General features: G+C 43.9%; 1 protein-coding gene across 3 annotated transcripts in view; it reads left to right on the forward strand.

The window, feature by feature from the left end:
• Window positions 1–309: 309 nt before the first annotated feature.
• mtus1a (microtubule associated tumor suppressor 1a) overlaps window positions 310–15,797 on the forward strand; it is a 34,469-nt gene continuing 18,981 nt past the window's right edge. For 2 of the 3 annotated variants that reach the window (XM_062524746.1, XM_062524747.1), the window contains exons 1-6: window positions 310–493; window positions 7,823–9,559; window positions 10,184–10,427; window positions 11,256–11,450; window positions 13,536–13,640; window positions 14,083–14,193. In XM_062524746.1, the coding sequence (XP_062380730.1) occupies window positions 7,952–9,559; window positions 10,184–10,427; window positions 11,256–11,450; window positions 13,536–13,640; window positions 14,083–14,193 (2,263 nt within the window). In that variant the 5' untranslated portion in view covers window positions 310–493; window positions 7,823–7,951. The remainder of the gene's footprint in view (window positions 494–7,822; window positions 9,560–10,183; window positions 10,428–11,255; window positions 11,451–13,535; window positions 13,641–14,082; window positions 14,194–15,797) is intronic. The other variant, XM_062524748.1, reaches the window with a different exon arrangement.

The raw sequence follows: 15,797 nt of genomic DNA on the forward strand, positions 1-15,797 counted from the left end.
TACAGGTGTTTATGAAACAATGTTCTGCATAAGGGAATGCATGTCATATGCAGAAGGCCTAGCCTATGCATGCATGGACTTCCTGTCTGTTTCAGATCTATCCAGTCTAATTTATTGAAACAAATTCAGATAGGCTACTGGAGTCAAGGTAACAATGTCACTAATTGCCCAGTAGAGTGAAGAAGACCAGACACGGATGGATTTTTAAAAATCTAATTGGGCTACAATGCAACGTAATTGCATTTTCTCATTAACGTGACGCCATCATCTATGCAGGTGAAGAGGTGAAGGCCTTAAAAGTAGCCACCAGGAGGCTACAAGAGGCTTTACATTCGTCTGTAGCAAAACGTGTGAGGATTCGCCGAATAACTGAAATTACAACCATTTGTTTAACAGGTGCTTCTTAAATTCAATGAGTAGCCTATGTTTACATGGCGTAGACATGAATAAACTGAAGTTCGAAAACTGAGATGCCGGCATTCAATTAAAACAGGTAAAGACTTGAAAACGTACCCCAAGTATTTCTCTTCAAGGGCTAGCTTGCATGCGCCTAAGTTATTTAGGCAGTTTTACCTGAGCTTTAAAGGTTTGCAAACCTTGAATCGTTTCCCTGAAATGTGTTTTTATTAACGCTAGGCCTAGGCTACTTGGCAAATTGCTAGTAGGCCTTACTTAGATGTTGATTTTTGTCCCCCGTGAACTCCACAGCCTAGGCTACTGAATTGGTATGGAATCAAATTTGTTTGTCCAGCTCAGTTTACGCATGGCCAGTTTTGGCAAAGGTTTGAAAGGTTGACGTGTACTCATTTTATACGGAACGTTTTATTATATTTTTATGTTCCATGTAGGCCCTACGCCCTATTTGTCAGAATAAATCAACGTGAGCATGCGTGTTTAAGAAGTGTGCCATCTATGTGAATAAAGAGTGGAATCCTTAGTAGGCCTACAGGGCATTGCTGCAAGTCGAAGATTGATGATTGATGTCTGTTAAAGATAAAAGATGGAGAATGTCAGGCAGTCATAGTAGAGCAGATGAACCTGTCAAGGTTTAGGACCCACTGTTTACTCTCCTGACTTGACCTATGTTTAGACATGGTGGCAGGGCAGGCCATCAGAAGCAGCTGTTGATGTGTGGTAGTCAGGTGCAGAGGACAGCTTTGGGCGGTACTTCATAGGAAGTAGGCTTAGCCTCAGGGTGAGGAAGCAGCCTATATGAGCTCATGAGAAACTGGAGCCTGACCAAGAGGAACGACTTACTTGAAATAAGCACTCGCCATAGCATTGCCCTATGGTCTGCACTACAGTATAACATAAGCTGTTTGACCGGGATTTGAGGGTGGGTGTTCTGTCCTAAAAAGCTTAACACTGACAACAGATTTTAGGTCCTTGTGTTGGGGTCTCCTTGAGCGACTTTATCTGAGTTAAGACTTTAACAAAGTTGAATTAATCCAATAAGGATAGTGTAGTCATGTAAGAAATGGGAGTCTGGCTTATGTGTGAAATGTGTGGTAGTATAGCCTATACATGGTGTGTTGTGAGTTATTAACCTGTCGGTCTGATTTATCTGTAAACACATGACAGTTTAGAACACATTCGTCTGTTTATTTTTAATTGTATGTTATAACAATCCAAGCCACAAAGATATTTTTGTAGGGAATCTCTCTTTCACATGTGTTGTTGTCACTGCGCTGTCTTTAAGATTAACATGAGGCCCCATGGGCTTGTCATTGCTCTGTATCTGGGAGGTATGTCAGAGAACTGTGTCAAGGACCTTTTGGAGTCTTCCAAAAATCCTTGAATGCCAGAGCAGGTGTTGGCATGCTGCTTTGTGGATTTGAACCCAGTATGTGGTGGTGTGACTGTCCACTGACCTCCAATCTGTTGGGCCCTCATCAATAATTAGTGCATGTCCATTTTACTTTGATGCTTCCAAATGTATATAGATAAGCAAAGAGATATCATGTTATTTAACACTCCCAAGAATATAGTTCTAAATCTATATCTATATTATAATGTGCCAATGTAACTTAAGCACCATTGGTTACCTTACTATGTACTCTACCCTTAGGCCTATCTGTATCCAGAGTCTTGTATGCTGAAGGCCATCGTGTTTTAACAGTTTGGAGTTACGGATCTCTTCAAATAACAACTTTTCAAATACACTACTCACAAAAAGAGGGATATCAGGCTTTCGGGTGAAATTTAATGTTTCAATATAGAAAGTTAGTCATGCGCTTTCAAAAGTTTAGAGAAGGTCACATTATCAGAGTCAGAAGTCAGAATATCTGACTTTTTGTGAGTAGTGTCTGTGACACATTTTGAATGTTAGTTTGCCACACTGAAATTCTAGAAAATCTAAATCTAAAATTCACTCCTGTCCTCTCTAAGAATCAGAGAATGAAGCTTGGCAGAAAGGGCTATTATTCACCTGTCTGCTCTGAAGCATCAGAGGGTAAAGACTTGAAAAGTCTTCACATTTCCTCTTTGCAATATGTTTTCAGACTACTTATCCTCAATGGTTCATGGGGGTAGGACAGAGACCCTACTAATACAAAAGCGTATTTTCTTGATCTTAACTATTTCTCACGCAAAACAAATTAAGAATAAGGGATATTTGGGCAATAGCCTATTCTCTGAAGCGTTCATCAGGTTCACCAGGCTTGCATAGAAATAGCTCCCCTGCAGAAGTCAGAGATTGTTGTCATGGATTGTATAATCCAGGAGACAATCGTTTTCTACTGGTGTTTGCCAAGTGTGCACTGAGATGGTGCTCCTCCACTTAGATCTAAAGACCTTATTTGGATTAGGCAGAAATAGAACTGGTCTTACTGTCACAGGGTTAATTCTTGGGCTGCTGGTTTACAAGTCCATGCCCTTGGCTCCTTATTATATAATTGCAGTTACACGAGGGTAGTTCCCCACTGTTGGCAAAACACTGTACTCTGATGCAATTAATCTAATGGGCTTAATCATCTTAATGCATTGCAGTATCAAAGGAAAAGCTCTAGCACTTGCAATGTTTGTCTTTGGTGTTTCCTTCTGCTGAACATGAGGGATGGGTGGTGCAGATGCCATTGCATAATTCTCATGATATGTAAAGAATATGTAAAAACCGCAAGCAGTTATCTGCAAAGTATCTTGATGAAGTCCTTTTTGTTACAGTACCTCTAGTCTTCAGTGTCTACTGACAGCCTATACGGCTCACTGCATTTTTAAAGGTTTCTCAGTAGTGTTTGTGCATTTATGCATGGGGATCAAATTGTTTTCTGTGGTTTCAGTTTCAAGTTCAGGCTACACACGCACACACACACACACACACACACAGAGCACGAGAGAGAACGAGGGAGAGAGTCTCAAACACAGGGTCCATGCCTCGATGAAGGGTGGACTTGGTTAGCTGCTTAGCAACTATGCATGCTGATTTTGGCTGGCCACTCCCTCCTCCACAATACACCACCCCTCCTCCCTCACTGAATGGGCTTAGGCATGGATAAGGTGACCAGTTCCTCTCCCAGTGAACTTAACTCTAGGCCAGCAGCAAGTGGAGCTGACCGAAACCCTTAAACAGCCATGAGCGTGTGCAGGCTCGTCAGTGTGGATGCGACTGGACAGCCTGGAGCTACTTCTCTGGACTGAGCAGCACTGCTGATGGGAAGAGACAGGCTGGATGGTCACTGGAGCCTGGAAAAGTTCCACTGCGTAGCAGAATATTACTGATGCTCGACTGAGTTTGAGTGAGTGGGAAGAGGGAGCGTGGGGAGGAGGTGGATGAGGAGGAGGCGGCGGGAGAGTGTTTGGCCAGAGAAATACCCCGCACAGAGTCAGACATACACGGGAGTGTGTTGAGTCTGCTGTAGAGCTTTGCACCGCGCTAATGGGATTGGAATGGCAAGAGCAAATCCTGATGGATGAAAGTGAGAGCCAAGTGATCCATGGCAGCACTGGAATATGCTGTGGGACTGGTATGTATCTGAATAAGTTATCATATATGGGACAAAAAAAGGCGAGTAGATTTATAGTGGTTATCTGCCTGAGTGGTGTGTCGTGGTCAAACTGTTGTTATGGCATGTGTGACATGCTCTCTCTCTTTTCAGAATGGATTTAGCTCTTTGGCTCTTCATTTTATTCTGAAGGTGGTGGATATGATTCATGGAACACTTAAGCAGGTCATCTGACTGTCTCATCTTCTGTCTTTTTCTGAGGTCTATTATTCTGACAACAGACAGACAGTTTTGGCCAGCACTATAAATGTTTTCATGTAAACATATTTTCCAATTTAGTCCAGTGTCAGAAATAGCTGGTTTGTCTCCCCAGAAAGCAGGATGTTTGAAATTTAATACGGACATATTAGACCTGCCCTCACATAAATTCATAACTGTATAGGTATTTTTTGTAGTGTTGTTGAATACTGCTGAACAGGCGAGCTCTTGTTTCTTTACTTCGTTCTCAGCACTGGCCTGAGCCTGACTAAGCACAGTCTGTTCCCAAGGAAACCTTTCATTCTGTCAGGACTGTGAAATGGATTGTTACTGAGCCTTTCTAGATGAGTCCACAATACATGCCTTAGACAAATGTACATCTGTGTGAGGCATTTCTGAATCTTCCAAACTAGAGAGGCAGACTAAGTGACTTAGTGAAAAACAGAAAAGGATGACATTTTAGTCAAAAGCGTGAAATCTGAGTCATACTTGCAAATGACCATTTCAAAACAATTTTGAACAGGCTTACCATTAATGGTCTCTAAAATGGCAAGAAATCAGATTATGCACACACATTAAATTCAAGACTTAGCTTTGTATTGGTATTTGTTTGTATTTTGTCCCTAACAGCGATACTGCTATAAAAAGCCACAGCCTCATGTAAAACTTGTTGTGTTCTGAGATTTGAGATGTTTACCTGTGTTCTATGCTTTTTCATAGAGGTCTAGTTAGACATACAAGGGGAGAGAGCCGTATCCACTCATACACAAACTGTCATACCTGAGGCTCCATCTTCCTGCTGTCTAAAATGTTTTAAAGGATAGATTCATTGGTTAGGGAAACAAAAAATGGCACATTCCTTTGGGAAAGAGGTTTGCTGATACGTTTTTGTGTAAATGTTTGAATATTTCAAAAGTATTTGGCTTTAAAGTTAGTTATTTCATAGTGCCCCTTGTAAGATTACTGATACTGCGGTCACAAAATTGCATTCTTGCATTTTTCTCTTTGAACAAAGTTTGATTCAAAGTAACACTGGGCTGCTGATATTTTAAGTTATAGACAATCACATTACATTCATCACATTCTTGAGAATCGGGGATTGCACCTTATAGATCTATCACTCCAGTCTATTGGTTTACTGAGCTGATGATGTTACTACTGTCCATTCAGAACTTCAAGACCAGTACATTCACATGTTGAACTGAAATTGGAGCGTACCCATATGCGAGCCTTCCCGATATGGAGCAGGACATATTCACATGGTGTGACAGATTTATTTGTTGACTGCCCGACACACCCAAGAGAATATGTCTTGCTGTTCTGAGCAAGCTCATGCATGTCCATTGGTTCTCATGATGCTTAGTCACATCCATGAGATTAGACAGTGGGGACTTAAGTCAGCTGAACAACTCTGTTTCAATTGCTCATATGTTTGTCCACTCCCTATCAGTCTGCAGAGCCTGCAGTGGGATTTAGACTTGGTCTAGTCTCAAGTCTCGCCAATCTAGTCATAGTTGTCACAGTGTCAATATGGACTTTGATACCTAATGACCACTGGACTTTAGTAGTATTCAGAGGGACTGTAGGCCATTGATCTGAAAGGCAGTGTTCACTGTTCTATCCTAGTCCTTGAGCAGTGCTTGTTTTGCCTAAAGTGAACCTGACGTCATCATTTCCACTATATTTCCGCCCCCCCATGTAGCATTGACCTAGTGTCAGGCACCACAATAGGGTGAATAAATGCATGTTTTGTTTTGTTGTTGGGATATTTTTCCAGTTTCAGTAGGCCTAAGTGATTCATCATAGATGATTGTCTTGTTATATCAAGTATCAAAAATTTGCCGTATTGTCATGGGATCATTTTTGTGGGCAGTGCATCATAATGGTATCATGTCATGGTTTACCCATGTGATTCCCACCCCGGTTCCTACTGTGAGTCAAAATAGAATAGAATAGAAACTTTAATTGCCACACAATAATGTGGGTGTAGTTGTTTTGTAGCTCAGTCCGGTGGGGGTCGGGGTGGATTAATAGCGGGAGAGGGTAAAATAATAATGATAATAATATTTAAGTGGAGTTGCTAGTATCTAGGAGTATCTAGTCTAATTGCTGAAGGGTAGAAGCTGTTGAAGTGCGTCTCTCCCGTCTTCAGAGATCTTTTGCGTCTTCCTGAGGGCAGAAGTTGGAAGAGGATCATAGGTCGGATGTGAGGCGTCCCTGATGATCTTGGTTGCTCGATTCAAACTGCGTTCAGCATACAGAGAGTGGACTGATGGAAGGTCACAACCAGTGATGTTGGAGGCTTTGGTGACAACTCTCTCTAATTTCCTCCTGGTGCGGCTGTCAGAGCTTCCATATCAGATGGTGATTGAAGATCAAATGATGCTTTCAATGATTACTTTGTAGAAGAACTAAAAGGGTTTTGTTGACGTGAAGCTTTTTCAGTTGTCTTTGGAAATGAAGTCTCTGATATGCCTTTTTGATAAGGTGGGTGGATGTCCCATTTCAAATTATGGTTGATATGTGAGCCAAGAAATGTAAAGGAGTCAGTCAAGGTTATAGGCTGTTCGCATATAATAGACTTGGCTTTGGTGTTGGGCCCCCTTCTCATGTCCACAATCTCATGCATAATGTATTGTGGTGTAAGATGATAGCGTAATTATAACTGTCAAAACAATAAATGCTGCTTTTCAATTTCTCTGTAATGTATGATCATTGGATGGAAATTGCTAAACTAATCAGTATTTTTTTTAAAACATTTTAAGGTTGGCTACAGATATATCTTTTGAGACTTTGTTATAATAACACAGTTGCCCTGAGGCCTGGTTGACGTTGCCAGACCTGTACTAGTCATATAACTAAGCCAGCAGAGTGAAGTACAATGGGTTGTTTGGCTAAGCACATGGGAGCTTTGTACAAAGTGTTAGAGTGTGTTCATTGGCTTTCCCAGCTTGGCCTCTGGCTATGACCCTGACTGGTCATGTGTCCAGACCACACTATGTACATTTCAACCTTTAGTTCCCTCCTCTCAATGGACTTGGACAATAGTAGAATTAGGAATGCAGTCATTTTGCCAGCAGATTCAATGATTTTTGGATATAGGCTACTCATTATGCCTGCTGCTTTTCTTTGCTTTTTAAAGAATGATCACATTTTTTTTTTTATCTCGTCTTGCCAAACCATGCCTAATCAGTGGCGGGAGTATGGAATGTAATTTCATTCAGTTGGACAACAGGACAGTATGTGTGCTGTACTGCTTCTTGGTGTTTTTAATTCTGTGTTGTGCTCTGTTATGTTCCCTTCAACCTCTCCATTTTTAATGAAGCCTTACCTAAGCGCATTAACAATTCAACAGGAGATCATGGTGAACCTATGACCGCAATTGAGTAAATGAGACCATTAACTGTTGCGTGTTTAATTTCATTCTACAAACTGTCTTAGTGTTTTAAAGTGTGATTTTTAACCATAAAAAGTGCAAAAAGGCATCATTTTACAACTTGGTGTTATTGCATTATGTTTTCTCTGGATTAACTGGAATTTGTATTTGTTTGATATTTTCTTTCATAGAAAATCTTTTGATAATCACTAATGTGTTTTCTTCTTGTGTGTTTTTCTCTTTGAAGGTGTATAAACAACTTGTTTGAAAGAGGTGATGATCATTAATTAACTGGACCAAGTTGTTCATATTTTGCAGAAAAAAAAAATTGTCTTATTATAGAGCTTATATAAACAGGGGAAACCGAAGCGGCAAGATGGATTCTGTGGTGGAAATCTGTTCAAACACCAAAATGGTGCATGTTCCATACAATAGCACATGTTTCTCATTGGCTGACGAACAGAATGGCAATGACTTGCCAAGTCCAGTCTCTGCCAGGAGCATCAGCAGCCTTAGCAACAGAAGTGTGGAGAGTCCACCTGACATTGAGATGTTTGAGTGTCTGAGTGATGGCAATTCAGTGGAGGGTGATCCCTCATGCTCCTTTTTAAAGAGCTCTCCAAGCCCCATAGGGTTGATTATCACAGACCTCCACAATGATGCGCACAATGATAACTCAAGATGCAGTGGAGATGGCAGTGCTGATGGGAGTAGCAGGGCCTCAAGCCCATCCCTGTCCTCTGCCGGGCAAAGCGTCTCGGAGAGTTCCTCTGAGCCCCCCTGCCGCAGCTTCAGCGATGGCTCCATGGACAGGGTCCTGCGCAGCAACAGCTTCTGCCTGCAGGACTCGGACCAGGCCCTCAGCATCTCCTATCTGGCGGAGTCGGCAGGATCCCCAGCGACGCCCTCTGACCTGGGTATGCCCTCTCTCCAGGATCTGGGGGGCACCCCAAAAGAGCAAAGGAAGCACCTGCACCTGGGAGATGTCCCCTTTAACCCGCATAATCAAACCTATTTCCTGGATGAATGTACAGGGCTACCTGCTCTAAGTGTGGCAGCAAAGGCCAGAGGAAGTCCACTAGCTGTGCCCACTTCAAAGTTTGATTATGTCAGCCCAGGGTCCTATAGAACTGGTCACTCTGCTCTGAAGCTGCGGCACAGTAATACTCAGGGATCCGGTCAGCTGCTGACGGCAGGAGACAGCACTTTTGTGGTACCTGCCTGTGAGGAGCGTGACCCCAGCAATGTGCAGACATCCACACCAGTGCAGTCCCTAAGCAACAAGACATTCTGCCTACCAACCCTCAACGAGTCACCTTTCACAAAAGAACCAGGAGACCAGGGAAGCTCAAAAGCTGACTGCATAAAAGAACAGCCTGGGCCCGGCCCCACAGTGACAGAGGCTACAGTAGCACCCAAGGTCAAAAAGTTCACCAAGCCCGATTTTAGTTCTGTGAAGTCAAAGATCTTCTCAAGGCAGGCAAGCACACAAAAGTCATCAAATCCTCCAGTTGTGCAAGCTTCTCCATTTCCTTCGTCTAAGCGTAAGGAGGTCCAGGTTCAGAAACCGGCTCACCCGACACGGAATAAACCCTCCCCTACATCGGCCGCTGTGTCCAGTCCCTCTGCTACACCTAAAAGGATTGCTTTTAGTAGGGTAGAGGCGCCACCTTCAGACAAACAAGAGAAGCCCCCTGCAAGTCACAAAAAGCTTATGTTCCCCAGGCCTCGGCCGCGTCTGTGGTCTGACAGTTCCTCTGTGCCCAAAACAAAGGCCGACACTCAGCACCAGAGGGGGAAAACGGCCCCTCCCAATTTCATAGCTAAGGTCTACAAAGCTGTCACTCAGTCCAAGGCTGTTCCTCAGAGACAGCAGTTGAAGTCCATACAGGGCCATCAGAATGGCTCCACATTTCCTCAAGAGGATGCACTCAGCAAAAAAGGCCCAGAGTCCCGGTTGGAGCGGACAAAGATAAGCCCAAAAGTAAGTTGATATACATTTGTTTGATTACTGCATTTAGACGTTTTAATGGGAGTAGATTATGTTTTTTCTCCATAGGGTCTCATTGTGTTCTATATTGGGACATACATACTGCCCATTTTTCTGTAGTTCTGTTGTTTCAGATTATATTTATTGTTCTTATTTATTTTGTCAATCAACTAGTTGTTCTGTCTTGTAATATGTTTGCAATGCGTTTCATAAAGCTTCAAAATGCATATACTTTCACGTATACAGTACAACAGAAGCATTGTTTTAACATTAATATCATTTTATGAAACCAAATGATTTTTTTTGTAAAAGCACCGGTATTTCTTTGAGAGCAGAGTCTCTTCAACGGCTGGCCTTGTGCATGTGTACACGTCTCTGGCAAACCCACTCCATGTGCATCACATGTTTGTAGACGACAGAAAAGAAGAAAGGCAGGGCAAGAGACCTTGGCCAGGCCTGCTGGACTCCCCAGGGAGTGTAGATACAATAGCAACCTGGCTCTGCACTCCGCACTCCCACTGCACCGCTGTTTCAGCCAGCACTATGGTGCAGCTCGGGACCAGGGAGTTTGGGGTTCACACTGGGGATTGTGTCAGTGATGGTCAGCTCCTCTTGCAGACGGCGAGCACCAAGCCAGCGGGGTCAGTGACCGGACCAGCAGTGGGACCCGGAGCAGGACCAGGAGCTGGCTTGGAGGAGAGGAAGGGCCGGTTTGGAGTGCAGTCGTCTCCCTGCCGCGAGCGAGGTGCCCCAGGCTCCCCGGCCGCCGGGGGAAGCGGCCCACGGCAGACGCCCACTATGGCCAGGCTGAGGCTGGGCAGTAACCGCGGGTTCAGTCCCAACAAGGACAGCCAGGCTCCAGGTAAGTCTGCCACACACAAGATCCATCCCTCAGTATTATAATTGCTTACGGGTGATTTTGGTTCAACTCAACTTGTTTCTTTCATTTGAGTGTATTCACGTATTTGTCGTTTTGTGTACAATGCACTTTTGACATGATTTGTTGTGATTTGTTCCTGTAAAGATATCAAAATGTAGGAAATAAATATGTAATTTATGAAAATATTTATAACATTTATTTGGTGAACTCTTCTGGCTTATCTGAGTTTTAAGAAACCTAGAGCAGTTTTGATTCATCGTTATGTGTGCATTTTGAAACATTACATGCAGTACCTCTTTTCGCCATGGGAGGGAAATCATAGAGTAGGACATACATGGGGTTACAGGACAAGATTATTTCTTATATCACTGTTTGCTGGTGCTGAACCTGTTAAGTAGTCAATTGCACATGCAACCAGCGCCCTACATCATCATTGGCCATTTATAGATGGAGGCTCTGTGGAGCGTCAGAGAGGAAGCAGGTGTTGTAGGGAGAAGGCCGGCTCCTCTGAGGCCACATCAAAGGATGTGATTGAAAAAGCAGACCGAGGAAAGGGAGGGTCAAGAAGGTTCCAGCCGTGTAGAACATGGAGGATGTTTACAGGACACGGTGATAAAGGGCTATTCAGGAGTGTGGAGGCACCTTCATACAACATATCAACTCAACTCACTGCTGTGGCATTGAGACTGGCCCCTAGCCATCATTACAATAAAAAGCTCTATAAGTATTGGAAATGCTGTATTTCATCAGGCAACAATAAATGATTGACTGCTGTAATAGTGCTGGGTATGGTGTCTGTTCTTTTCATAGGTCAGTCCAAAAATGTTCTGAACAACGTGTCCACTGGGTCAGGGTCATCACGGCCTCTGGATGCAGTCAGTGGGGTGAAGAGCAGCCCCAAGAGAGCCCTTCCCCCAGTGGCCCCCTCCAGAATACCTACACAGCCCCAAGGAGCCATCAGGAACATCAGTGGACCCTCTCAGTCCAGTGGCCACAACTCACAAGGTCAGACACTCCCGCTGTTGCAGCTAAACTGCTTCAGATCCTTTATTTAAACATTCAAGTGTGTCTCTGTTTGTTTTTATACACAGACGCATGCACACAAACACATTCAGCTGGTTCCACTGGGGTATCCTCTTGTTATACTGAGGCATTACTTATTATTGCATGGTTGTTGCTTTGAAAAAGGGTGTATGTGAGTGTTTGTGTGTGGGTGCTCAGGCTCACACGTGTGTATCTTTCCAGTTCTTTTGTATTCTTGTTTGAGAACGGGGTGGTGTTTTCCTCTCCATGTGCACATAAACACTGACTCATAGCTACTCCATAATCATTACTCCCTGTGGACCTGTGTGTGTGTGTGTGTGTGTGTGTGTTGGCAGTCTAGACTGTGAATTGGGATTGGGTTTCTGGACTTCCAAGTGCAATGCCAGAAAGTCACAGGTTCAGTTCCAGAGGTTGCCACTATTACCCCCTGAGCAAAACGCCTAAACCCCAGTTCTTCTAGTGGAACAGTCCCTGTAATTGGTACCCTGCAAGTTGCTCTGGATAAGAGAATCGGCTAAATGGTAAATTGCGTAAATAGTAATTGCGTAAAAACTAGCTTACATTGTCTATTGTTTGTCAGTTTGGGATGGAATCTTGAGGAAATTTAAATAGAAGGAAAATGCTATTGTTGAAATTAGATTTAAAAATGCATTTGATCTCTCTATGCTATTATGAAGAAAATATGGGAAAATGCTGTGTTTTGAACCTACCTTTGGTTACTGATGCTATATTCTGACCTACATTTAATACCGTCCAGTTTAGTCCTTCTCCTCCCAATGTGACCCATTTAATCTGGGGAGTTAAAACCACTGCTGCTGACATTTCCAAAATACTAGAAAGCATGTTAAGGTTATTCTGTTAAGTGATATTTGAAAATGCCACTGCTTTTTTTTTTAGGCATAATTAGTAATGAGGAGTAGAAATGTAATGAATAATGCATTTAGGTTTTGAGGTGGATTTACTAAAGCTTGATGGCAAGGGATTTATATCAGTCATAATGGCATTGAGGGTGATTTTGGCATGGTCTGCAGAGCACCAGGTCAGAGTGAATTATCATTTCTGCGAGTCTGGCATTCTACTGTAGAATGAGTGGGAACCCCCACACCCCCCCATTGGACAAAGAATCCTTTTCTTTGAGCATCTCTCATCACCTCTGCCTTCCCATTGGCTGAGGAGCATGCTTGTCTCTGGACCAGGGCTCCCCTATGCACAGATGTCTGGGAGGCAGGGTTAGTTCCACCCCACTTCACTCCACTCACAGGCAAGGAGCCGCTGAATGACTGCAACATGTGAATGGACCCATAACAAAGAGAAAGCACGCTCGCCGCTCTCCTGTACCCCCCTCATGGTCATTTGGAGAGCCGCCACTCAGACGCCATGGCTGCATACAGGAGCCTCTGGAGCTGCACCTCCACCTCCACCTCCACCTCGGTCCTGACGGAGTTGGCCATGCCTGCCATCTCCTCCAACACCACCCTGGACCTGCGCATCGGCGGGACGCCGCACTGTGATCTCACGCTGTTGACTTGCCTCCTCATTGGATCCTATCGCTTCTGTATCATCCCTTTGTTAGCCGCCTTCCATGCAAAGCCTAAATCACAGCAATGGGGAAGTAAGTGAGGGAGCTATTTGTGTGTCTCTGTGTGCTCTGCCTACAATCACCTTCCGTGTCAATCAGGTTTAATTATAACCTTAGCCCTCTGTATTGCATGTTTTGAATTGTAAGCCCATTTTATTCTTCAATGGCTCAGCAGTCCAATGGTGTGTTTCAGTGTATTGCGTTATTGTCTTGGTAGCATGGCAACAGCATGAAAGGCGCCAGGGAAGAAAGGCCGTGTTTGTTCCCATGGAGAGAGCCTTTCAATTTTAAATGATCTTCATTCATGTGGGCACAGATATGATGTCTGGTCGCCCCTCCAGACAGGCCAAATCTGCACTGAAGCGCAAGGCATCAACAACAGTCTTCCAGAATATCGCCTGGTGCAGATGAAAGGCTTTTTAAATAATGCAATGCTTTTGTGTCCATGTTTGTGTCCCACTGTGCAGGCTATGGGGAATCCCAGTGTAACAGTGGTGGAAGGGCTGCCTCATCCAAAGCCTCAGCACTCCGACCCAAACTTCAGACACCAGCTAAGAACACCACAAGAACAGGCATGGCTACCTCCTTTCCGCATACGCATACGCATACGCATACACATACACATACACATACACATACACATACACAAATAAACAATGGTATCACACACAAACAAACACATGATGGTAAAACACACACACACACACACACACACACACACACACACACACACACACACACACTCACACACACGATAGTGTGAATGCAGCTTTTGTTTCTTGTCCTTTGTTCTTTGCTTGTACACATCTAGTCCCCTGCTTCCTGCCACTTGCCTGAATCTCTATTTTAAGCACCATGTACATGGTGTGTTCGAGTGAGGCCTCTAGTACTACAGTATGCACTGTGCACTGTGCTGTCTTTATGTGACTCCTAACGAGTATGTGTCGGAGCAGCTCCGTGGGAGTCTGTGTTGAGATGAGCGTGTCTGACAGCCTCTGCCCTCCTCCCTGACAGCAGTGTACAGGAGCGCAGCCTCCTCCAATCCACCAGCCATCAAGCCCGTCTCCAGCACCTCCAAAAAGATCCCTCCGACGCGGCTAGCCCGGCCCAACACCGTTCAACCAGGTATGGTGGAAGTTTTGCAAGGGTTGTTTAGTTAGTGTTCCAAATATTTTCCTGGGTATTGTGGATGGTTATTCATTGATGTAGCTGATATGATCCAGACCCATAAATCCAGAATGTCCGTCTATGTTTGCGTCAGCTCGTGCTCTGTGTCTGAGTGACTGCTGGCTCTCCACAGTGACATGTGGCTGGCCGTTTGCACCATGTGCTCTCTCAGAGATGCCAATTCTGTAGTCCAGGAGCTGGCCACAGCCACAGCCAGATCTATTTCCATTTTAAAGGCAATCACAAGCTGCGAACATGCTCCTAGAAAGGTTATAGTTTAAAAAGATTTATTTTTATTCTTTGCATCCTGTTTGTTTCTTTGACTAAAGAGGGTGAGTGCTACAACAAAAAAGTGGATACACAAACTGAAACTATAAAATGGAAATGTGCAGACAGTAATTCAGTTTTATTTTGTCAGAGCCTCCATCATTATCATCAAACTAAAACCATTGCACTGTTTTGTCTGAAAATACAACTCCTCCTTAACTGTAATTGGAAAGCTTGCTTTTGTAGGTGATGAATTTCCATTTGATCCTGCAGAGTGCTACTGACGAGCCATCTGTTAGTTTGTTTGTCTTTTCCATCGAGCATAGCCCCCCCACCCTCCACTCGCCTTCTACAGATTGATGCAGTTTGTTTTGTAATAATGATTAACTGTGCTGACATTTAGGCCGTTGCAACCAGAATCAACCAGATTCTTCAGGCATTTGATATCAGAATACTTTTTTTTGAAGGTTTAATTACGAAAAAAAATGTCGAAGTTCAGTATACAGTACATAAGATGAGAAACCCATTCCATAATGGTGAAATCTCCATATGAGGCTTTTTTTTATCGTCAGGGTAAAAATGTTCAAGCTATGCATTTTATCTTCTGGATGTAATGTGTATTTACATCCTTGTTGGTTCTTCAGAATAAGACTTGGACACGCGCCCAAAACGCCGTCCGCCTCTTCTCTCCTCACCGTCAGCGTTCTTTCCACATGTGCTCCCTGTAAACATAATTGCACCACAAACATCATTTTGAGCCCCAGGAGGGGGGCACTTTGTCCGGCGGCCGGCCGTGGCTAGCAGTGGGAGTGCGAGGCGCGTTGAAGGTGGTGGTTGCCTGTGGGGGTGCAGGACGATTTGGGAAGCAGCTTGGCTGACCGCAAACGATCGCTCATGCAGCCGAGTGAACGGCTCCTCGTGCTCATGTTGTGGTCAGCGGTTTAAGTGACCGCTTGCACTTACAGACCGTCTGAAAGTAGATCATTGCTGGAGTTCCTTTGGCCGGCATTGTAGAGATGTACAGTGCTGTGGGTTGATCAAATGTTTGTCTCCAGCTACATTATGCGGGTATCTAGAAATGCTCACAGTATTGAATTATTCAACGATCTATAGCAGGCCTGGATATTTTGGTCCACTCACTCTATAATGTTTGTAGTATGTCCATTTAATATTATATTTCATTTTTGGACTCTGATATCAAAGCATTTAGAAAAAAAACAAGTCAGTCATATTTCCCTTCATAGTCAAAATGTAAAATGCCCTTCTAAAGCGATCCACGTCAGGCAGGGGGATGT

This window comes from Sardina pilchardus, chromosome 21, assembly GCF_963854185.1.
Source record: "Sardina pilchardus chromosome 21, fSarPil1.1, whole genome shotgun sequence".
Classification (NCBI taxonomy): domain Eukaryota; kingdom Metazoa; phylum Chordata; class Actinopteri; order Clupeiformes; family Clupeidae; genus Sardina; species Sardina pilchardus.